Source organism: Carettochelys insculpta, chromosome 7 (genome assembly GCF_033958435.1).
Source record: "Carettochelys insculpta isolate YL-2023 chromosome 7, ASM3395843v1, whole genome shotgun sequence".
NCBI classification, from domain to species: domain Eukaryota; kingdom Metazoa; phylum Chordata; order Testudines; family Carettochelyidae; genus Carettochelys; species Carettochelys insculpta.
Window position 1 is genome coordinate 74,148,863 of NC_134143.1, and position 22,172 is coordinate 74,171,034.

General features: G+C 64.1%; 2 protein-coding genes and 1 pseudogene across 5 annotated transcripts in view; all 3 read right to left on the minus strand.

Moving 5' to 3' along the window:
- Nucleotides 1–4,426, minus strand: part of KCNIP2 (potassium voltage-gated channel interacting protein 2) — a 111,818-nt gene extending 107,392 nt beyond the window's left edge. The window contains exon 1 of the mRNA XM_074999306.1: nt 4,311–4,426. Within this exon, the coding sequence (XP_074855407.1) occupies nt 4,311–4,383 (73 nt within the window). The 5' untranslated portion in view covers nt 4,384–4,426. The remainder of the gene's footprint in view (nt 1–4,310) is intronic.
- A 3,370-nt stretch (nt 4,427–7,796) lies between these two features.
- On the minus strand, nt 7,797–8,239 carry LOC142016153 (histone H2A.J-like; annotated as a pseudogene).
- Nucleotides 8,240–18,733: 10,494 nt separating this feature from the next.
- ARMH3 (armadillo like helical domain containing 3) overlaps nt 18,734–22,172 on the minus strand; it is a 175,268-nt gene continuing 171,829 nt past the window's right edge. For all 4 annotated transcript variants that reach the window (XM_074999311.1, XM_074999310.1, XM_074999309.1 and 1 more), the window contains exon 26: nt 18,734–21,107. In XM_074999311.1, coding sequence (XP_074855412.1) covers nt 21,015–21,107 — 93 coding nt within the window. In that variant the 3' untranslated portion in view covers nt 18,734–21,014. The remainder of the gene's footprint in view (nt 21,108–22,172) is intronic.

The following is a 22,172-nucleotide window of genomic DNA, read 5'->3' on the forward strand; positions in this document are numbered from 1 at the left end:
AAACAGCCCCTGTGCAGACACTGAGATCCAGGCCAGCTGTCCCACCACCACCCGTCACTAAGCACTGGACGGACGGACAGAAATGCTGCGACCAAATTCAACAGCGATACAGAGGGAAAGATCCTATGTTTCTGTAAGGCCAGCGGGATCCCAAAGCACCCACAGGCTGCTTCCCTGGCAAATGCTCATCCATCACCCAAATGCGCCTGCCTCTGGGGTGAAACACAACAGCTGCTCCATACCTGCAGTGTGACAACAGCCTCTAGGAAAGGAGGCAGAAAGGGTCTCCCACCGAACCCAAAGTAGGTACAATGTAGATTCTCGGGCTGGAATTTCCCCGGCCATGAGAGCTAATTCCCTGATGCCTCTGGTAGGGAACCAGGGGATTTTGATGGTCCTGCGGGCTCAGGACGTGAGGATTTGGGTTCTGCGTGAAGGCAGTGCCTTGCCTGCTCAGCAAGGGGAACCTGCTGTGAGTCTGGGGGTGACAGGAGGCAGCTCCCCCCTCTGCCCCAGAACCAGAGCCTGGTGCACAAACCCAGCCTGGTGCTTGGCCCGCCGGGGACAAGCCCAGCCGGAAGCAGACCTTATGCTGGGCCCTCTAGCCCCAGGAGCACCTTTAGCAGCAGTGTCCCAGAGGGGACATGGGGATGAGGGCACCAGGGGGACGCCCTTCCCAGTGCCACGGCGGCCCAGCCCGGAAGTGCTCAGGTGCTCAGAGCACTTTTCTCCACAGCCACAGGCCGTGGCTAACGAGCTCCCTCAGCACCAGCCTGGTTGGCCCCCAAAGGTCTCTCCTGTGCCAGGGGGCTGCAGGGATGCTCCGGGGCTGGCTCACATGAACCAAACTAGCCTATAGGCCCGGCTGCAGTTCCCGTGGGGCCGCCAAGTGTGTCTCGCACGCACGCACGCGCGCGCACACGCACACGCACACACACACACACACACACAAGCACCCGCCTCCTCAGCCCCTTGTGCAGCCCCCTCTCAGACACCCACCCAGCGCACACACCTCCGACACGCACGGAGCAAGGGGCTCCCCGCACCCAGGGGCCCTGGGCCGGCCTGAGCACAGCAGCGGGGCGCAGAGGGCTCCCGCTGGCAGAGGCTGGTGGGGAGGTGGAGCTGGGGGAGCAGCTGCTGCTCTTTGCTGGCTGCACAGAGCGACTCCCACAAGCTCTTGAAAGCGATGACCTGCTGCTGTGGGCACAGTGGGACCCTGCTCTGCACAGCCCGGTGCCTGCTCCCCGCGAACCCTCCCCTTCCCCCCCGGGGGCCTGAAGCAGGGACGGACACCCATCTTCTCCATGCAGCCAGGGCTGGAGGGGGAGGGGAGAGGATGCTTATTAACCCTTTGAGTGCCAGTGCTCACAGCACCCCATGCTAGTGGTAGATCCGGGCAGCCGGGGCGCTGGGTACCTGCCAGTGGAGCTGGCACAGCAGGGGGGAGCCCTGCCTTGGGCCGTCCAGCTGTGGGGGGGGGGGGGGGCAGGAAGGCATCCCCGGGCCACCTCTGCAGTACGCTGGGACAGAGAGTGCCAGTCGCAGAGCCAGAAAGAGCGGCGGGGCTCAGCTCCAGCCTAGACGCTGCTGCTGCTGCTGCTGCAGGACCCCCGAGCGTGTTTGTTTTGAAACATCTGAACGCCCAGCTAACCCCCCGGGAGACCCATCGACACCACAGCCCAGCCAGGGCACTGCAGGGGGTCCGTCCCCCCCCCCCCGCCAGCTGGGGGAGAACCTGGACGGGCCCCCTTTAGCCCCCACCGCAGGGGTGCAGGTAGGAAAAGGCTGTGCTGCAAACCGGCCTGCCCCCTGCCCCCGGCCTTACTGCTGTGAATTACGTGAAAGCCCCCTCTCCTACGGGCGCCCTAGCGTCACCCTCTGCGTTCTGCGCCTTCCCCTTCCCCACCACTTGCAGAGGAAGCTGTGTGTTGCGGAGCTGAGCGGAGACGCACCCCCGTGCTCTCTCCTGGGGACTTACGGGGAGCTAAACCAGGCGGTTTGGACTAAGTGCAGCTGTTGGCCTCCCAGGGAATCAGCTCAGAGTAGTGAGTCCTGCAAAATCCCACTCAGACCTGGCCTGGGACAGCACCGCACAGCTAGGCGCCTAACTAACCAGGGCCCTCGGGCAGGAAAAGGCCCAAGGACCGGCTGGTGCATGAGTGAGCCAGTTTGCAAAGAAGGGACCTTTCTAACCTGCCTTGGGGCAACAGCAGAAAGCAGCTGCAGGACAAGGCCAACTGCTGACGACCCTCAGCCAGTGCCTTAGTTAAAGCCGCTTCCCTTTGCTGATGTTTCGAGGAGCAGAGTTCCCCACAAAATGCAGCTGCATCTCCCCCCCCCATGTTAGAGCCTGAGGGAGGGGAAGCTAGCTGGGAAAACACAGGCCCATGGCCGGGCTCAGCAGGCACCAGCCACATCCAAGTTGGAGCTGGATCAGCATTCTCCATAGTAGCCACCAGCCGAGATCTGGGGACAATCAGTCACGTTGCCTGCCTGTGGCTCAGTTTCCCCCTCGCATCAGTGCTCAGTTTCCTGGGGGAGGGGAGGGGTCCTGAAGACTGAACTCAGCTCTGGAAGACACTGTCTGAGCTGCAGCGTTCCTCCGTTCAGGGCTCTGCTGTGGAGACTCACTGACGACTAAGCCCCACATGGAAGGGCTCAGCCGGCGAGAGAGCCGAGGTTATTTTTAACTGAGGGTTGAGTTAAATCCATACGGACATGCTGAAGTTCCCGGAGAAGCTGAAAGTTGTGTGGGCTTCAAGTTCCTACACAACTCAAAAATATCTTCCCTGCAGCATATCTCTGGAGGCAAAGCCGCCTTCCCCGCACGCCTCCAACCACTCAGCAACGGGGGAGGAGAGAGGGTCCCACCAGCCTCTAGAAACTCACAGCTGGGGGCTGACATTCACCCCACTGCATGGCCGGAAAGGCCCATGGCCGGGCCAGAGTTATCCAGAGACACGGACGAGCCTGTCGCCCAGGGTTTGACAGTTGCTTATTATAAAGGGCTCCCTCTCCACAGCCACCCCTAAGAAGCAGGGCCTGAGCGTTAATCCCATTTCACAGAGGGAGAAATCAAGGCCCAGGGCAATGATGCGTCACACAGGAGACACATGGGAACCCAGAGCTCCTGCCACCCAGCACTGCAGCGTAATGACAGCATCATCCTTCCAAGTGCACAAGTGTGCACGAGTGTGCCAAAAGGCCCGGGACGATGGAATCAATCACACATGACAGTCACCAGGAGAGATCTGCTGCGGGGGTGGTGGGTGCTTTTAAAGCCAAGCCCCCAGTGTGGTCTGACAGGTGGCTCCCCTGCGCCCAGCAGCTGGCACCTGGGGGTGCCCTGCACCTTGCCTCAGCCTCTCTCAACGTGCGGAGCCAGGGACCGATGCTGCCAATGGCATCCGGGCCCTGACGGGAACAGCGCCAGCGCGTACCCAACCTGGGGGAGGGGCTGCCCTGCGGGCACCTGCAAGCAGCACACCTGTCTCCAGGCCAAGGCTGGGCACCGCGCAGCAGAGAGCCCACGAGCACACGCCCTGCGCCCAGCCAGGCGCCTGCCGGAGCGGGGACAGAAGCGGCAGCGCCAGCGGCAGGGGAGCCCTGCCCCACTGCGGGCAGAGCTGAGGGACTGGAGGGAGGACAGGGGCCGGAGGAACAATGCGGAGCGAAGGGAAACTCCTCCCCAGGGGCACACGGCTGGCCTCCTGCCAGGGACGCCCAGCTCCTGCAGACGCAGGCCGGGCTGGGGGTGATCAAAGCCAGCTGGAGGAGAGAGACCCACGGCAGCCCTGGCAGTGCGCCTCAGCCCCCTTTGCCTTGGGCAGGCCCAGCTAGCTCAGCCCCCGCCGCTCTGCACAGGGCTCCGGGGAAGAGCCGGTGGGCGGCAGCAAAGCAGCCGGATGTCACGGGGCACTGCCAGGTCAGGGGCCCCTCCACAGCCCTGGGGCCACACGCACGGCCCCCGGGGCAGACACCCACCACACGCCTGCCCTCGCGAGCCCACTGCCAGGCCGTTCCCCCTTCCCTGCTGCCAAGCCCACCCCACTGCCAAGAGACCAGCGCCCCGGGCCCGGCTGGGGCAGGGCACCCGGGGGGCACACAGGGCGGCAGGGCACCCCCCGTAACTTTCTGTAGGATAAACACATTGGGGGCAAAGGGGGGGCCGGCACTGGGGGGCAGAGGGGGCGGAGGAGGGGGGCGCGATGCTGGATTGGCCAGGGCACTCGGGGGGCTGCACCTCGCTGCTAAGGGGATGCTGCACCTTCCCCCCCCGGCCCCCGCCCCCGCCGGGCAGGACTCACCCGTCAGCTGGTCGTAGGAGCCGTCCAGGTCCCGGGAGTCGGACAGACTCTCCTTCCGGCCCTGGCTCCGCATCCTGCCGGCCCGGCCCGGCCCGGAGCTCGGCGGCCCCGCTCAGCCGCGGGGGAGGGGGCGCTCAGGGATGGAGGGGGCAGGGGCGGATAGATGGGATGGGTTTGCGGGCTGGGGGGCGGGGAGGGCCTCCGGGGGGGGCGGGGATCTGGGGGCCGGGAGGGGGCCGGGGGCTCCGGGGAGGGGCCGGGGGCTCTGGGGGCTCCGGCGGGGGGCCGAGAGGGGGCCGGGGGCTCTGGAGGCTCTGGGGGGGGGCTGGGAGGGGGCCGGGGGCTCTGGGGGCCGGGGGCTCTGGGGAGGGGCCGGGAGGGGGCCGGGGCTCTCCCGAAGGCTGACGGGGCGCGGGGACCCCGGGGGACCCGGCAGCCGGGGCTCGGGGGGCCGGCGCGGGACTTGCCCGCCTCCCGTGCAGCGGCTGCCCCCGAGCCCCGCGCCCGGGGTCTCCGGCCGGCCAGGAGGTGCCTCGCTGCGGGGCCGGGGCCGCTCGGAGCAGCTCAGGAGCCGGTGCACCTCGACCGCGTCCTGCCGCCGCCGCCGCCGCTTCTCCTCCCCCTCGGCTCCGCGCGCAGCCTCCGCGCACCGCCCGCGGGCCCCGCTCCGCTCCGCCTGCGCCCTGCCCGGGCCGCCCCGCCGGATCCCCCCGCGGGCGCGGGGGAAACTGAGGCACGGCGGGAGCGCGCGCGGGCGAGAGGGGGTGGGGGCTGCCAAACGCCCGCCCCGAGCGCGCTTCGTTAAGAACTGGGACGCGGGGCCCTGGCAGAGCCCCCCTGCACGTGGGCCGGCGCTGACCCCCGGCGTGCAAACACGTGCACGCGCCCAGGCGTGCCTGCTCAGTCACAACCACGCGTGCACAGGCACGTGCAAATGCCCGCGTGCACCGGGGGCTCTGCCCGCGGGGCTGTGCGTTGCACGCCACCACCCCGGCTGGGAGCAGCTTTAGCCTCCCCCTTCGCTCGCTAAACCTTATTTTGCACGTCGTTGGCAGCCCATTTCACCGCGCTGGTGCACCATTTGCACGCACGAGTCAGCCCTGCCCTGTAAAGTGATACACTTGCACCCCAGGGTTTGCACAACAAAAGCTGCACCTCCCCCCGCGCCGCCCCAGCCCAGAACTGCAGAGGTCTCCCGGGTGCTGCCTCGAAAGCCAGCATTGCACGTGTGCAAACAGGGTCGTGCAAAGGGATCTGCACGCACACATGCACGTGCTTGCGCCGAGGCCCCAGAAAAGCCACATGCCTCCCAGCCCAGGAAGCCGGAGCGCTGGCCGGTGCCCCAGATCCCATGGAATTCGCACCGTGCCAAGGAAAGCCCTGGCCCCTTGCACCCGCTTTCTCACACCGGCCCCAGGCACTGTGGCCAGCCCGCACAAGGGCATGACTGGTGCAAGGGGCAGATGCCCAATGGCCGTGGGCTTGGCTGGCCTCAGGACCAGCCTGGCAGCCGATTGCCCAGTGCCACACAGAGGGCACCAGGCGGGGTTGCTTGTGCTAGGGTCCTGCTCGCTGGGCGAGTGGCAAACAGCACACCCCCGGTGGCTCATGGAGGACGGGGGTCCGGCGACCGGGCCAGTTAGGCCTCTGGGCAGAAAGGTGCCCCCCCGCCCCGAAATGTGGGCACTATCTGGGGCTGGAGCAAGCTTCTACGTGCCAGGGCAGGTGCCAGGGTGGCTGAGGGACTCCCAGCTCAAGTAACCTGCCCCCCTCTGCGCGGCCCCTGGAGAAGCTGTGCCGGGTTTTGTGGAACTGGGGCGAGACGGGGGGTGGGGGGGGCGTTTGGCAGCACCAGGCAGCAAGCTGGTCACACAGAGCGCCTGCTCACTCCTCCCCCAGCGCAGCTGTGCCATCTGGGGCCACACGTGTTAGCCCTAAGGCGCATAGCCTGGCTGGGTGCGGGGATGGCCCACTGCAAACCAGGATGCTGCAAAAAAAGGTGCGTGTGATTCATGACAGAAAACACCGACCTTCCAGTCACTGGGGAGCCAGCCTGGGGCTAAACACCTGTCCTAGGATCTATAAATCCAACGGGCATTGTTGCTGTGGGTTGTTAAGTTGCTGAGGCGCTCTACCCCAGAGGTGGCTGCATTCCAGGGACGGGTAAAGTGATTCACAGGTGCTGTAAGGCACTTGTGGCTGACAGAAGCTGTGCAACTCGCACTGGAGAGGTTTCCCCAGCCCTCAGATTGTGCACTGCTGCCCAGTCGCCTCCCCTGCCCCCCAGGCATTCACTAGTGTCTGCGCAGTCACTGCTGGCAGATGGGGCTGTGCCCATGGACATGGCCTTTTTCCCGTGTTCCCACCGCCGGTTATTGGGGCAGGAGACAGCGTGTGCAAAGCTCTGGGGGCAGGCGCCAGCCAAGAACAATTAAACACCCAGGAACACAGTTGGCTCATTTGCATTTCCTCCTGGCCTGCGGATTTCTGAGCTGCCCGACCCCTTGGGGAAACACGTGCAGAACGGCCCAGACAGCAGTTCGGGAAGAAGGCAGCGCGGGGCCTGTGGCGGTGACTTGTGCAGTGCTGCCAGCCCCAGTGCGGCTCCTGCCCTCCCAGGCGTGGTGCTCGGGGGGCAGACTGCACAGCCAGGGGCTGGCCCAGCGCTGGGCAGATCCAGAGCCGGCCAGGGCGGTGGCGTCCGCCCTGCTTGGCAGCAGAAGGGGAAGTAAAGGCAAGTCGGGTGCAGGGCTGGGCGGCCGTGCCTCGGCTGCTCAGGCGGAGCAGCAAACCCAGCGTTGGGGGACTGCTTAGCAACTGATTGGATCTAAAAATAAGAGCCATTTACTGAATCACCAGAGCAATGCTTCAGTGCTGCTTGGAAAACACACTCCCTGCGCCACTGGCACTCACCTGCAGCCAGCCGCGCCCAGGGCCAGGCAGACGCTCAGAAATGCTCCGGCTGGCTGGAGAAATGGCCCTGGGGGGGGCATGCAGGGGTCAGGCCTGGGGGATCCACCCTCACCCCCAGACAGGCCCCTGCTTCCCCTTCCAGCTTCCAGCCTGCTTCTGCGCCCCAGACACTCGCCTTGGCCTGGTCTCCCCTAGGGCCTGGCAGCCAGGCCGCCCAGCAGTGCATGCCCTAGTGCAGACAGCGCGCCGGTCAGCTCACCCCCACACCCACTGCAGCTGCGGCGGGAGGGGGGGGAGCCTGAGCATTGCTGCCTCCCACAAGCCAGTGTCGTGTTATGGGCACCACCTCGGGAGCCCCCCCGGTGGCACTGCCCCCCCAGTGTTACACCCTTCTCTGCAGCACCTCACCATGGCCTCTGCCAGGCCTGGCTCCAAGCCCCAGTGTTGCTAGTCATGAGTCACTGGTCCATTTCTAAATGACCAGGCAGCAGCCTTGCAGCACCTCTGCTCTGACACTGGGGGTTGGTTCTCACTGTAAGCAGAGTTGGGCCTCTCGGTGCTTCTAGCCCAGTTTTACTTGCCCTTGGCTTTGCAGCTCTCGCTTTCCTGGGGCAGCAGCCCAGCCCGGCTGTTGGGCAGAACCGCCCCTGAAAATGGAAACGTCTCCCAACAGTCTGTGGCGCTCCGGCCGGCGAGCTGCAGTGACGGGGGAGGGAGGGGGGGGTGATCCTGGGTCTCTTGTTCTCATGAGTCCCAGCCAGTTCCAGACTCTCAGCGGCTGGAGGGTTTCGCCCAGCTGCCACGTACACCTGGGCTCCCACTCCCACTCGCTCGGCGCCCTGACCTTTCCGAAGCAGCACTGGGTACTACAAGCCAGCACGAGAGGAGTGAGATTCGGCCTTTGCTCGCTCTCGGCCACCTTGTTTCCCCCAGCCCGACGTTGTGACACCCCCCCCCCCCCCCCGCCCACAACCGCCACGCCCCAGAGCGCTCGCTTCCTGCCCCAGCACCTGCATCGCCTCAGTGAGCACACCGACCTGCGCCTCGCACGGGCCGGGCTGATTGCACGTACACGGCTGCGGCACCAGCAGCCGCCAACCCCGGAGTCACACCAGGATCCCATAGTCATGCCCTGTACTGTAGTGTATGGAATAGCCCATCTGTACAGCAGTACAAGGCAGCTGGGTAGCTGCTCCCTGGCCAGGCTGCGCTCTTGTCTGCAAGGTCACGTCTGGTAGCTCTGCATGAGCTGGCAGTCAAAGGAGTCCTACCAAACGTGGCAACTGGTCAAGTTACAAAGGCGGAATCTAAACGACCAACACAACTTTGCAGGGCCGCAATGCGAAAGGCCAAGGCTCCCAACGAGCCCGAGCCAGCTAGAGCCGTACGACACGTTCGACAAATACAGCAGAAGCAGGGGAGTAGACCAAGGCCGGGCGGCCAGTTCCTCACTGGGGGAGGAAAGCAGGACCGGAAACGGCAGAGGGGGCAGAACTAGGCCATGAGGTGTTCCCCAAAAAGGGCTGTAGCGACTGCCTGGCTGGCTCAGGGACGCGCCGTGAACGCGGGGCAGGGTCAGAGGCTTGAAGGGGAAAGAACAAGTTAAGAAGTATTTAGACAAGTGAGACGCAGCGGAGGAGCCTCAGGGAGCTGGCTGAGGAGGTACCTGAGCCCGTAGCAATTATCTGTGAAATGACATGGAAGATGGGAGAGATTCCAGAGGCCTGGAAGGAGCCCATTGATACAAAGGGGGGAAGGCCGCCCGGAGAAATTACACATCCCTTGGCTTAATGTCAGTAGTGGAAAGATAATGGAGCAAATAATCAGGCATCAGCTGGCAAACACCTAGAAGATAATAGGGCGAGAAGTTAGAGTCAGCATGGCTCTGAGCTGGCTTTGACACAGTACCAAGCCTAGCGGGGGTGTGGTAGGAAGGGTCTCACCTGCCACGCTGGGAAACGCGACCAAGATGGAGCTACTGTCAGGTGGGCGCGGACCTGCGGGAGGGGTCAGAGGGGAGCTGTGTTAGCCTGTAGCTCAACAAACAAGCCGTCCTCTAGCACCTTGCAGACCAGCGCTTTGCTTTTGGTTATCGGAGGGGTGCCAGCACTTTGGCTGGGGGGTTAAAATTCAACACGAACGGGATGAACGGGAGAGACGGTTTGAAGTCAATAGGATGGACGTCAGTGGGGACAAATGTGAAGACAGGACCAGTCGGGTACAACGGGGCACATGGCTCCCTGGAGGAGCTGTGCGGAGCAGGAGCTGGGTCAGAGCGAGTGACCAGGAGCGAGCCGGGAGCCACTGACAAACCAGGGCGCGTGGAAGGTGGCAAGGGGGTGTAGCTCAGCACCCCACCCCACAAACTGCTCCAGCAGCACTGGTCCAGAGAAGTGTCGCACGGTGGGGGGTCGCCAGTCCCTGTCGCCCCCCACCCCACCAACTCCCAGGCTGCTGTGACTGTCACTCGGCAGGGAGAACAGACGGGCTATGGGGTGACAGGGACACAGCACAGAACAGACGGGCCAGCACAGGGACCAGCAGCCAGTAGTACTATCCATCCTGGGGAGAGGGGCCCAGAGGGGTCCCTGAGCCTGGCCCTGGCCCCCTTCCTCCTCTCCAGCCAGACCAGACCCACCCCCCACCCGCACTCCACAGCCCAGTTCCCATTCAAACCAGCCAGGCCCCTCCTCCCGCCTCTGTCCTGTTTCCGCAGGAGGAGAGGTGTCACCTGGTTGCCTGGGTTACAAAGAACAGGGAGGACCATTACCTAAGTGTGAGACGTCATCACACCGAACCTCCCCTCCCCACTGCGCACTGACACTGTGCCTGGGGAAACTGAGGCACCCGCCTCTGGCTACTGCAGGACAGTTGGAAACACATGTACTTGACCAGGGGGATGAAATTTTTATCACAAAGAGCACCACGGCGGTGAACGGCTGAGGACACAGGGCCCAGGCGGGGTGCTGGAGAGACCTGGGCTTGTTTGGGCCAGAGCAGAGCGGGCTGAACAGGGACCAGCCTTCGAGGGCAGGACGGTTGTTACTCAGAGCAGGTGGGGAAATCGGTCTCAGTAACCCCGCAGGCCAGGGCAGGGAGAGATGGGCTTAGGGAGGTTTGGGTTGGCCCCTCGGAGGACGCCCTGTGCGGCTGGTTGGGCCCGGGGCGAGCTGCCGAGGGAGGTGGTGGCATCGCCCTGGGGCATTACACACAGGTGAGAGGAACACCTCATGGGGTGGGCTGGTTATTCCACAGGGCAGCAGGTCACTCCCACATCTGGCTCTCTGGCCCCTTGGGCTGCCCCGGCTGGCTGTGTGCCCGGCCCCTTTGGGCAGGCGGGGAGCAGAGCCCCGAAGGACTAGGTGACAGATGCAGGGAGACTGCAACAGAGACAGGCCCTGAGCCCAGTCCATGGCCTCCAACCCAGCTCCTGGTTTGCAGAAACCTCTGCCCAGTAGCTCACTGTGCTGCCAGCGTGGGCCCAGCCGTCTGGCCCCAAATGCAGGCTGCTTGGTGCCTGGCTGCAGCGTCTCAGCCGGGCAGAGCCCCGGGACGCCTGGCAGAGGGGGAGGTGTATTCCAGAGCCACAGCAGCGTGCACAGCCTTGCACAAACCGGCCTCAGGGCAGGCCCAGCCCAAGGCCCGCTCCACCCCGCTGTGCATCCCAAGCTGGGCAGAGCAGGAGCCTGGGCTGGGGCACGTCTGGATAGGGGGTGATGCTGGGGGGGCAGGAGCCCGTGGGGTGGCCAGTGATGCCGCTCGCCCATGTGCCGCACTCTGGCTTGTGGTGCTGCTCACCTGCGTGCCAGCTGCTCCATGGGACCTTTCAGCCTGGCAAAGATTCAGCGAAGCCGGCTCAGACTGAGATCTATAAACCCTTGACTGGAGTGGAGAAACCAGACAAGGGCACGCGAGTTACACCTCAGAACAAGACCTGGGGATCACCCGATGCAACTAACAGGCAGCAGGGTTAGAACAACAGCAGGACATAGTTTTCCCAGGCAGCACACGGCCGGCTGGCAGAACTCCTGGCTGGAGGGGGTTGGGAAGAGCAGGAGTTTAACAGGGCTCAGAAGAGAACTAGCTGAATTCCTGGAGGTTAGGTCCATCAGCAGCTAGTAGCTGGACTGGGCAGGAATGGTGTCCCCAGCCTCTGTTTGCCAGAGACTGGAAGCGGATGGTGGCAGAGGGATCACTTGGTGACTACCTGGTCTGGTCTGATGACTACCCTGTGGCCACCCGGCAGTGGGAACCATTGGCAGGCAGGACATGGGGCTGGCTGGGCCTTTGGTGTGACCCCGGCTGGCCAGTCTGAAGTGCTGTGGTTTTTTTAGTTGAATTTGGGCACGCGCTGAGCTGGCAAGTCTGAAACAAAAGGCGAAGCCGTTGTCACTTTGGAGTTTTTCTTTCTGTCTTTTGGGGCCAAAACCATTTGCTAAATTGGACCTGAATTTGTGACTGTTTCGGTCAGCCTGAGCGCGCATGGCAGGGAGCAATCTAGCAGGATGAAAAAATTGCCTAGCTTTAGCGGGGACAAAGCCCACGACTTCCTGTGCCTTGGAGAGAGACCGGAGGGGAGGGTGGCAGGACATTAAGTCCTACTAGAACCCCCATTGTTACTATAATATGTCAGAGGCAGGGGAGGGGGATTCCCAGCTCCAGAAGCAGCGTTGTGACTGCAGCTTCCCACCGGGTGTAACATTACTGCAAAACCAGCCACTAACGTAACGTGTTTCTGTGGCAATTGGAACTTACAGAGGTGTCACGTGGCTGGACTTTTATAGTAGGTCTGGAAACCGTTTATATGCCCAGTGTGGCAGTTGGCCCCCAACTATTGTGCTGGGTGTGTGTGAGGTGTCTAACAAAAGCTGATGACACCCTGAATCTGTGCATGTTACTTGTGTGTCCGTATCAGGTACGTAGGTAAAGTTACTGATGTTTAGCTCTGCAGCGGTGTGAGAAATGGCTCAGTGCTGAGGTTCACAGTGGGAGCTGGGGCTCCGCCCCGGCCAGGACAATACACTGAGCAAAGGCCCAGACGGCCAACACCCATTTTGTGATGGTAGGTTTTCCTACTAGGACGGCAGCGAATGGGAACTCAGCACAGAGACCCACCGGGGCAGGTGGTGGGCCAAGGCCTGTAGAGAAGATGGAATTTTCCCTCCACACCTGAAAAGCTGTAAGAGGGGCCCTGGCAGGTACTTTCTTCTTTCTTCAGTCCTCATAGAACACTAGGACTGGAAGGGACCTTGAGAGGCCATCGAGTCCAGCCCCCTGCCTCAACGGCAGGACCAAGTACTGTCTAAACCATCCCTGACAGACATCTATCTAACCTGTTCTTAAATATCTCCAGTGATGGAGATTCCACAACCTCCCTTGGCAATTTATTCCAGTTTGACCACCCTGACAGTTAGGAACTTTTTCCTAATGTCCAACCTAAACCTCCCTTGCTGCAGTTTAAGCACGTTGCCTCTTGTTCTATCCTCAGAGGCCAAGAAGAACAAGTTTTCTCCTTCCTCCTTATGATTCCCTTTTAGATACCCGAAAAATGCTACCATGTCCCCCCTTAATCTTCTCCTTTCCAAACTAAACAAGCCCAATTCTTTCAGCTTGTCTTCATAGGTCACGTTCTCTAGACCTTTGATCATTCTTGTTGCTCTTTTCTGGACCCTTTTCAATTTCTCCACATCTTTCTTGAAATGCAGTGCCCAGAACTGGACACAATACTCCAGCTGAGGCCTAACCAGCTTTAACAATTCTTGTCTCTAACCTTGTTCCTCTGTTTTTTAATTAATAAACCCTTAGGTAGATCTACGGATCTGGTTTTGGTGTGATTGTTTGGGTAAGATCCCAGTGTATATTGACCAGGGCCTGGGGCTGGGCCCTCTGGGGTCTGGAAGAATCTGTGAGGAGTTAGTGAAACAGGCTTAAGAGCCTCTCACCTGAATTTGGGGGTTGTTGCTCTGGGCTGGCAGAGCAGCGGGGAGGTATGTGGGTTTGCTTGTGTGGCTTCTGGATGGCCGTTGGGGCTGGCAGAGGTGCTGTGGAGGCCGGTTGGATTTGCCTTAGTGAGAAGGAAATCCCAGCCTGGGGCTGTAAGTAGCCCAGATTTTAAGCAAAATTACCCCGGATTGATTTCTCTAGCGGTGCCCAGAAACCTCGTCCTATCACAGCAGGGTTGAGTTCAAATTGCGTCTGGCAGGACATGGTCTGCACAGGAAACCTTCACAGCTGTGGAAATGAGCAGGGTGGGGAGCATCATCCCCCCAAAATGAGCTGCTTCCTGAGCTTCCAGGCAGTCCAGGGCAGCCCTCTGAACCCGGCACTAAACGGGTGTGTGAACTAGCCCCGGTGCCACTAACCTGTCCTTATAAACGCTGCCTGAGACCTCTCCACCAGTATTGGCCTGTGCAACTCGGACAAGGCAATCAGAGAGCACCTGCCCCGGTTCTCAGCCCGCAGCTGCCGCAGCAATGCAGGTGGGGGCGATGAAACTGCCACAGCTTCTTTACCGAGCCCAGCAATCGGGATGTCGGGGTTACGCCGTGGCCGAACGAAGCGCCCCCGCCTCTGGGGCCGAGCAGAGCGCTTTGCAGCACTGGCCCACGTGCAGCAGGTGGGTGTGCAGGGCAGATCAGGGCCCTCGCTGTCGGGGAAGTCCCAGCTTTTGCTGCCGCAGCTCGTTGCCAAGATTGGTCCTGGCGCCGGGTGAGGCGGATTGAAAACCAGCTTGGGGTCCAGTTTTTAAAATCAGCTGGTTTAAGGCTCCGTGTAAAGGTGACGTGTATCCAGCTGCCTCCCCACCCCCCCAAACTTCACCACTAAACGCCCCAGCAAACCTCCGCTCGCCCACCTGCTGGTTCCTGGCTCTGGGCCGGAGAGCCGGACAGCACTTTGGGATTCACTGCTGATGCTCCATGTATGGGCTGACCAGCCTTTGCTACCTAACTCAGCCCTGCGTCTGCATCCCTGGCCTGGCCTGAGCCCCCTTCACTTGCCGCCGGTGACCCACGGTTCCTGTGAGTCGTGTGCATCACTCTCACATGCCAGTTCTCAGCAGTGACCGGTAACAGCCCGGCCAGCGAGGCCCCAAGAAGCCCAGAACAGTGGCCTGTCTCGCCACCGCGGTAGAGCCCTCTGTGCCCTTACACCCCAGATCACAGCAACGGCCAGGTTCCTCCCAGTCCCAAAGGGCCCACCCTTACCCTGAGTCAGCCGCACCTTGGTCCAGCCCTACTGCGCACTCCCAGCTGACAGTCGCAGGAAACGGGAGTAGGAGGATTGAGGGAGAGGCCCTCACCCGAGTTACAGCCTCGCGATTCCAAAGGGGATAGACGCTCGTACAAGCCGCACACTGCGTCCTTCGGGGCCAGCCCCCGGCTAAGCCACTGGGGCTCTCCTGGTTCTCCCTGGTACCCAGCCCCGCCCCCCCCCCCCGGAACCCCGAGACCGAGCAGCGGAGTCCCAGCTTCTCACACAAGCAGAGCGAGTCGTTTGTTCCCTCCTGGTGTGTCAGGTGCTGACAAACCACCCCGCCTGGCAGGGCGTGACACCGGGGGCAGCACAGTGTCCCACGGCCTTCACTGGCTGCAGCAGCTCTGCTGCAGTGGGACTGGCTTGGCTCAGGCATTTCCCGTCCCCGGGCACTTTTCTGTGGCAGTCCCAGGAGAACAGACCTCTGGCAAACAAACTCCTGAGGTTTGGGCCCTGCCCTGCAGCTGGCCAGCCCTTCCCACGCCCCCTCCGTGCAGCCCTGGGGCTGGCTCACGTGTGCGGCAGCACCCAAAGAGCCTGGGCACCAGGGGGCATTTCCCCTCCTGCTGGAACCCAATTCGGGGAAGGAAGGACCTGCTGCTGCAGCCACCACTCAAATGCAGCCATCCCTGGACGTGCCACCCAGGCGCTATGGCCCATTCCCACCAGCCAGGGGCTGGGCCCATTGACTCCAATGGAACTACAGTGGGGGAGCGGAGGGGGCTGGTGAGCGGCAGAGAGCGCAGCCCTGCCTGGGCGCCGATGCAGCAGGAGTCAACCAAACCGAGCAGCTCCAGCAGTGCCGCTCCCAGGCGTCTTCCCCACAAAGGCCCAGAGCCGGAGGCAGCCTGGGGGGCAGCAGTGCTGGGGGTGGGTAGGGTCAGGCAGTAGCTGCCAGTCACTCCACAGAGCAAGACAGCAGCTGCTTTCGCTGTGCCGGGGAGCACAGGGCCCACACGGCCTGGGCAGTCTGGGGCAGTGACTAAGGGCCGGGCTGTGCCAGGCACTCCCCGGGCATGGGGGCTAAGGGCCGGGCTGCGCCGGGCACGGGGACTAAGGGCTGGGCTGTGTTGGGGACTAAGGGCCGGGCTGTGCCGGGCACTCCCTGGGCACGGGGACTAAGGGCCGGGCTGCGCCGGGCACGGGGACTAAGGGCTGGGCTGTGTTGGGGACTAAGGGCCGGGCTGTGCCGGGCACTCCCTGGGCACGGGGACTAAGGGCCGGGCTGCGCCGGGCACGGGGACTAAGGGCTGGGCTGTGTCGGGGACTAAGGGTCGGGCTGCGCCGGGCACTCCCTGGGCACGGGGACTAAGGGCTGGGCTGTGTCAGGCACTCCCTGGGCACAGCTCCCCAGCTCTGGGATATGAGACATCCCCCGCCCCGCACACGTCACAGCCACGCAGACCCAGCTCCGGCGCAGACAGCTCCAGGGCGACGGGCAATGTCCACCGTTGTGTGTGAGCACCACAGCGATGGGGAACTGCTCCGGGTGCCAGAGCACGGGGCGAGCAAACTTCTTCAGGCGGGCCCCACTTGTCACCCCTGCCCTGAGCAGGGCCCCCATCCAATGTCTCCCAACGTGGCCCTCTGGGGTCCGCTCATGCGGAAAAGCCCTTTCGGGCACGTCAGAACATGGCTGTAGCCTGTGAAGATGTTCCGGATCGGGGTAGGAACGTGACTGCGCAGACAGACAAACAGGGACCTGCCCACGTTTGTAGTGAGATGATGAGCCTAAGACCCAGCAGCCGATGGTGCTGCACCCCACCGCGGAACTTCACCCCCTGGGGGGCCCCCCCTTTGCCCGCCCGGCCGTAGCCTGTCCACACTGAAGCACTCCAGCTGTGGAGCACTGACCACCAGCCATGCTCTGCAGGGCGCACGCTGCAGACTGGGGCGCTGCTGCCAAGCCACGGCTGGGAGGATCCTGCAGCCGGTGGGCACAGGCGGGGAAGCCCTGGCTTCTCCCCTCAGCCCAGCCTGGGGCAGTTTGCTCAGCAGCCCTGGAGCCAGGGCTCCCTGCCGGGCCTATGGCACGGCCCAGGGCTCCGGCAGCAAGGCGCTGAGTTCTGCAGAGGTGCACCAGGTGTGTTCAATCTCTCAGCTGGACAACTTCCAGCCACTCAACTGGATGAGCCTTGGGGGCAGGGGGGCGTTGGAGCAGCAGCGGCGAGCAGACAAGGTGGGCAGGTCTTGCAGGAGGTTGTCCCAGCCGGGCCCTTGCACAGGGACCTGGCTACACCCCTTGGCCAAGGTGGCGGGGGCAGGCAGGCACAAAGCACCATGTGCTAAGGACACACCTGGTCCTTTGGGCTGCCACAGCCTGGGTTCAAGTCCTGCAGGCAGGCCTGGAAACGCCCAGCAGGGGCGACTGGCAGGGACAAGGCAACCTTGTGCTGTGGGTACGAGCCCTGGAGCACCACATCTGTGAGAGTCTGCCCAGCCACTGCTGGTCTGGGGTGTGAGACTCGCACACCCAGGCCCTGGCCATGACACACAGTCACAGACTCTGATACTTCTACACACACTTGGATGGGGCCGTGTGAGAGAGACACCCCCCCCACAGGGACTGGCTGTGACACACACCACCCACCCTGCACAACCAGGGGCTGTCACACTCAAACATACCCACCCTCTGCACACCCAGGAACCAGCTGACACACCTAGCACCCTGCAACCCCGAGACACACCCACCCACTCTGCACACCCAGCTCTGGCTGTGGTACACACCTAGGGCCCAGCTGTGACACGCTCACCCACCCTGCACACCCAGGGCCCAGCTGTAACACACCCACCCACCCTACACACCCAGGGCCCAGATGTGACACACTCACCCACCCTGCACACCCGGCTGTGACATACCCCGCACACCCGTTCAGCTGAGACACAGGAGGATGTTGTACACAAGCAGCCAGACACACACAACAGGCGGAGGAGGGAGGCGGTTGGAACACACAGCCAGGCGGGTGCCGAGGCGCAGATGGCGAGCGGCTCACAGGTGCCAAGCATGAGCCATAAATCTCGCCTCCAGGTAGCCCTGATGGTGCAGGAGCAACAGCCCCGTGCCTGGGGCCAGCAAGCAGAGCCCGTGGCCGGCTGGCATGGGCACACCTCCCTTTACCCCACCTTCGGCAAGCTCAGCTGGGCTGCTGGGCCCCTCCCCACTGGTGCAGCCGCCCCTGGAGCCAGAGCCGGGCCAAGCCGCTGCCTGAGCGAGGGTGGGAGTGGGACCGGCTGGGCAAGCGCTAGTGAGAGCAGGGAGGGAGTAGGGGCTAAGGGGCTGCAGTAGCCTGGCCGTGCCAACCACCTGGACGCAGGCCAGAGCTCCACCTGTCTCTGGGGAGCAGGGATCACGCACGCCCCGGCAGGCTGGATGGATGAAAGGCCAAGGCCAGGGCCAGGCCACTGGAGATGCTTCTGCCAGCCAGGTGGGAAAAGCCGCCTGCCGAGAAAGGTGCCTGAGAAATCCCTCTTCCTCCTTCCCCAGGCCCCAGCATGGGAGAGCAGGGCCTGGCCGACCGGCACTTGGGAGAGGGGCAGAGCAGGGCACCAGGCAGCTCCCAGGAAGGCCGCCCGCTCGCCTGCCAGGGCCCAGCTGCCCCGCTGTGCTGGGAGCGCTTTGCAGCCACTCCCTGCCCAGGATCCACGGATGGCACCCAGGTACCGACGGTCCAACCGGCCTCGTCCCGCTGGGCCTGCTGCAGGCTGGGCCCCAGCCCTGCCGACAGCCCCCTCCACACGGGCAGGGCTGGAGAAGACACAGCCGGCAGGCGGAACGTGTCAGGTCCCACCGAGCGGTGCTGGCCAATGGCACCGTGCACCGAGCATAGGAGCTGGACTCAGCCAGAGCCCCACTGCCCGGCCCAAAAAGCTCCCCAGGGCAGAGCCGAGCCTCCCTCTCGCGCCCGGCACCGTTCACCCCAACAGGCTTTAGTCCCCTCAGCCAGGGAGCCCATGCGTAGCCTGGAGAGGGTATCCCAGTGCTCCACAGACACCAAGAGAGCGTCACCCCCCACGATCAGTGGGGCAGAGCCCCCTCTGTCCCTCCTCGCCAGTGCAGCCTTCTGCTGCAAGTGCCTGGAGTGACGCACCTGCTGGAGGGACAGGGGCTCTGCCCAGAAGGACGCGGGCTGGAGCGGGGCAGGGCCGCGCTACAGCCAGACCCCTGCCAAGGTCCCGTGGGGCAGCAGCGCTCGTGGTCGTGTGTGAAAAGGGGACACGGGCTGAACGAGGGAAGGAAACGGACACATCCCCGCGGCTGAAAACTCCATTTTTAATGCCTCCAGCCCCCATTACCCCCACGCATTCGTTGCTCTCCTGGCCTGAGCGAGAAGCCGGCCAGCTGATCCCCACCGCATCGGGCTCAGGGCGGGGACGGAAGCCGGCCAGACCAGAATTTACTCAACCGCTCGGCCCAGCCCCATGGACACCCTGAGCCTCGGCCGGGTTTTAATGCTGCCCCTCAGCGCGGAAAGGCTCCGCGCGCCCAGCCCAGGCGTCATCCAGGAGACTGGGTGACCCACGAGGCTGCAGCACAGGCCGGGTTACCCGACACCGGATTTCCCTGCACCCCTCACTCACAGCAGTGGGGCCCGGCCTCCATCAGCCACACTCAGGCTAGGACCTGGGCGCTACCGGCCAGGCTCCCCCACGTTCAGCTGTCCTTCTCCAGGGCAGGCGTGGCTGGAGCCCCCGGCCAGCGAGGGCACTGGGAACCACAGGGGAGGGTGCCAGGGCCCAGAATGGGGCCCCTCACACCGTGGAGGGCAGGGCTGGGGAGACCCGCTGCAAAAGGCTGGAGTGGCACAACGCATAGCAGCGGCTGAGCACAGCGGACGGACGGACAGACGGACGGACAGCCAGGCCTCGCTTCCTGCCCGGAGCGCAGAGCCGGGGCAGCAGCTGGCGATCAGCACCCAGGTCGAGACAGTCCTCCCTGCCGCTTGCCTGGCCTGGGTGCCTAAAGCCCATTGCGCAGCACAGCCCTGCCCGAGCTGCGGGGTGTGCGCCTGGCAGCCCGAGGCGCTGAGCTGACCCAGGAGTCCCCCCAGCGACTGCGGGAGAACCTCCCCGCCAGTGCCGGGCTCCCATGCGTCAGCCTGTGGCTGCAGCGCAGAGCAGGCAGGTGACCAGCCCCAGGCCAGAGCTGTGTGTGGGTGGGAGGGCTCGGGGCTACTCCGCGGGCGAGCCGGGCTGGGGACAGCCCAGCCCAGGCTGTGAGCGGCAGCACCTGGCGCACGCTCTGACCGAACAGGCCATTGCGCCCCAATCACCCCACCATGCAGGCGAGCTCAGGGCCCAGCCCCCAAGCACAGACAGCCCCGGGCCAGGGAAGGGAACGTGCACGGCAGGGCTGGTGTCACAGGCCCACTGGCTCAGCAGCTGCCCTGGGGCTGATCCGACCCCCGCCCTACTGCTGTGCTGTCACCCAGGGAGGGGTCAGGTCTCGCCTCGCGCCGGCTGGGTAAGCAGAGCTGCCCGGCCCTCCCCTGTCTAGACACAGCCTAAACTGGATCATGGCCCAGGCTGGCCGCTCTGCTAGCTGAGCGCAGCCCGGGGGCAGTGAGGGCAGCCTGGAACAACCTGAACGAGCAGCCAGCGCCCAGCCAGGCCTGCGTGTAACACTGGCCCCATCTCCAAGCCAACGCAGTACACACGTTGTGGGGAAGGCAGGGGGGTGCTGTGAGCCCTGCTCCTGGTGCATGAACCTGCAAAGGCTGGGGGGATGAAGTGCCCTGGATCACAGACTTGGCTAGTGCGTGGGGCAGTGTAGAGCCTCTATGGGGCAGAGGGAGAGAGAGATGGACCTGCTCCCCTGCCCTGCCCAAGCCCTGGGAACCTCTAACGATTTGACAGGTGCTGGGACCAGGCCGGAGCAGAGGCCAGCGATGGTGACACCAGCCTCTTGCCACATGGGTGTACCATGTGCTGCATGTCACGGGCAGGCGGGAGGCGGTGCCGGATCAGCCCAGAGCCCAGGAAGCGACGCCGCCCTCGTGGCCGGGGCTGCTACGGTCTCTGAACGCCCAGGCTGCAGGGCTGTGAGCTGGGGGGGATCCACAGAAAGGGCCGAGCAGCTCCCCGCACTCGCTGGCTCCTTGAAAGCAGGGTGGGCAGAGACCGGTGGCTGAGGGAGCCTGGCCGTCCTTGGGGGCTCTGGGGGGCGGAATCTATTGTTCCTGCAGAGAAAGGGGAGGGACCCGCCCCCCGCCCCCCGCCCAGCACATCTGGCCAGGCCGCGCTTAGGCGGCCCAGCTCTGCCCTCTGCATTGCTAACGCGCCTCTCCACCCAGGCAGCCTCAGCTGCAGGCCAAGCACTGCTACCTACACCCACCGCCCCGCCCGCGCTACCCCTCTGCCAGCCCAGCAGGGTCCCTCTTCCCACGCTGCCCCAGGCGTGCGCGCAGGGGCCCATCGCTCAGTTCAAGGCGCCCGGGAAGCCGAGTCCGTCCCGCGGGCGACGGGTGGCAGCTCTGTAGTGTTGCGCCGAGCCAGGCCGTGCTCCTGCCAGCCCCACCCCTGCGGCAGCTGCCGCTCGCCTCACGAGATGGTGGAAAACTCCTTCAGCAGCACCTCCTGGCTCAGCGTGTTGAAGGCGAGGTTCCGACGCACGTTGATGCTGATGGAGCGGACCTGGAGGAGAGAAAACAGCCCTTTCAGCCAGAGGCCCCTGCCTGCCCGGGCAGGCCACAGCCGCTGTCCACGCCCCAGGAAGGGAGCCGGGCCGGCGGCTGGGGCAGGTCGGGCAGAGCGGAGCATGGGACACGAGCGTTCACTCACTGCACGCCGACAGCCAGCGTCTGCGGCACGGCCAGACACCAGCTGAGTCGGGAGAGAGGCGTGGGCTGGAAGCGTTCCCACCCACTCTACGCGAGCTCACCCCGGAGCAGGGCTCCCTCAGCTCCTCCAGGTGCACAATAAATGTCCTGGGCGCGAAGCCACAGGAGCAGGCTGCCGGCTCTGGGCAGCACCGGCGTTTCCGCGCGGGACGGCAGCCCCAGCGCCTACCCGAGTGGCGCAGCTAAGACGAGCTCCTGCAGGCAGCACTAGGGCAGGAGGCGGCTCTGCTACAGCGCTGGGAGAACCGCTCCTGCGACGGGCGGCTGTAGTGCTCTGAGTGTAGACGCCCCCAGACAACTGCCTTCCCGCTCCCCGCCAGCTGGCTGCTATCAGCCGCCTGCAAACGTCAGCTCACTGCTCCTGCCTTGCCGGAGAACCCCTCCTGGCCACGCACACTGGAACGGGCCGCAAAGCAATGCCAGGCTCAGCCGCACCTGTCCCTGGCAGCAGGATCCCAGTGGCACAAGCTCCAGACAGCGGCCCAGTGACTGAGCCTACGGTGGTGGCTGCCCTGGCTGGTGTTAAAGCACTGAAGGGCTCGAGTTACACACGAGCTGGGGGGGCCCAGGGGGCACTGCAGCCAGGGCCCGATCCTGCAGGGCGCACGGCCCCCCCGGGGGCAGGCCCCGACAGAGGAAAGCACCTGCCTCGCTGGGAACATGCAACCCCTGCTCTCCGGGGAGTGCGAGTGACTGGAGGTGGCACCGTCACTGCAGGCCGACTCTGCCACTCCAGCCAGGGCCCTGCCCCGCGTGGACCCTGAGGGGGCTAGCAGGAGCTGGGGGCCCCTTCCCCTGCAGCAGCAGCCTTGTGAGCCACAGGAGGGGGTGGGGCGGCAGACTGGCAGCAGGGGCATGG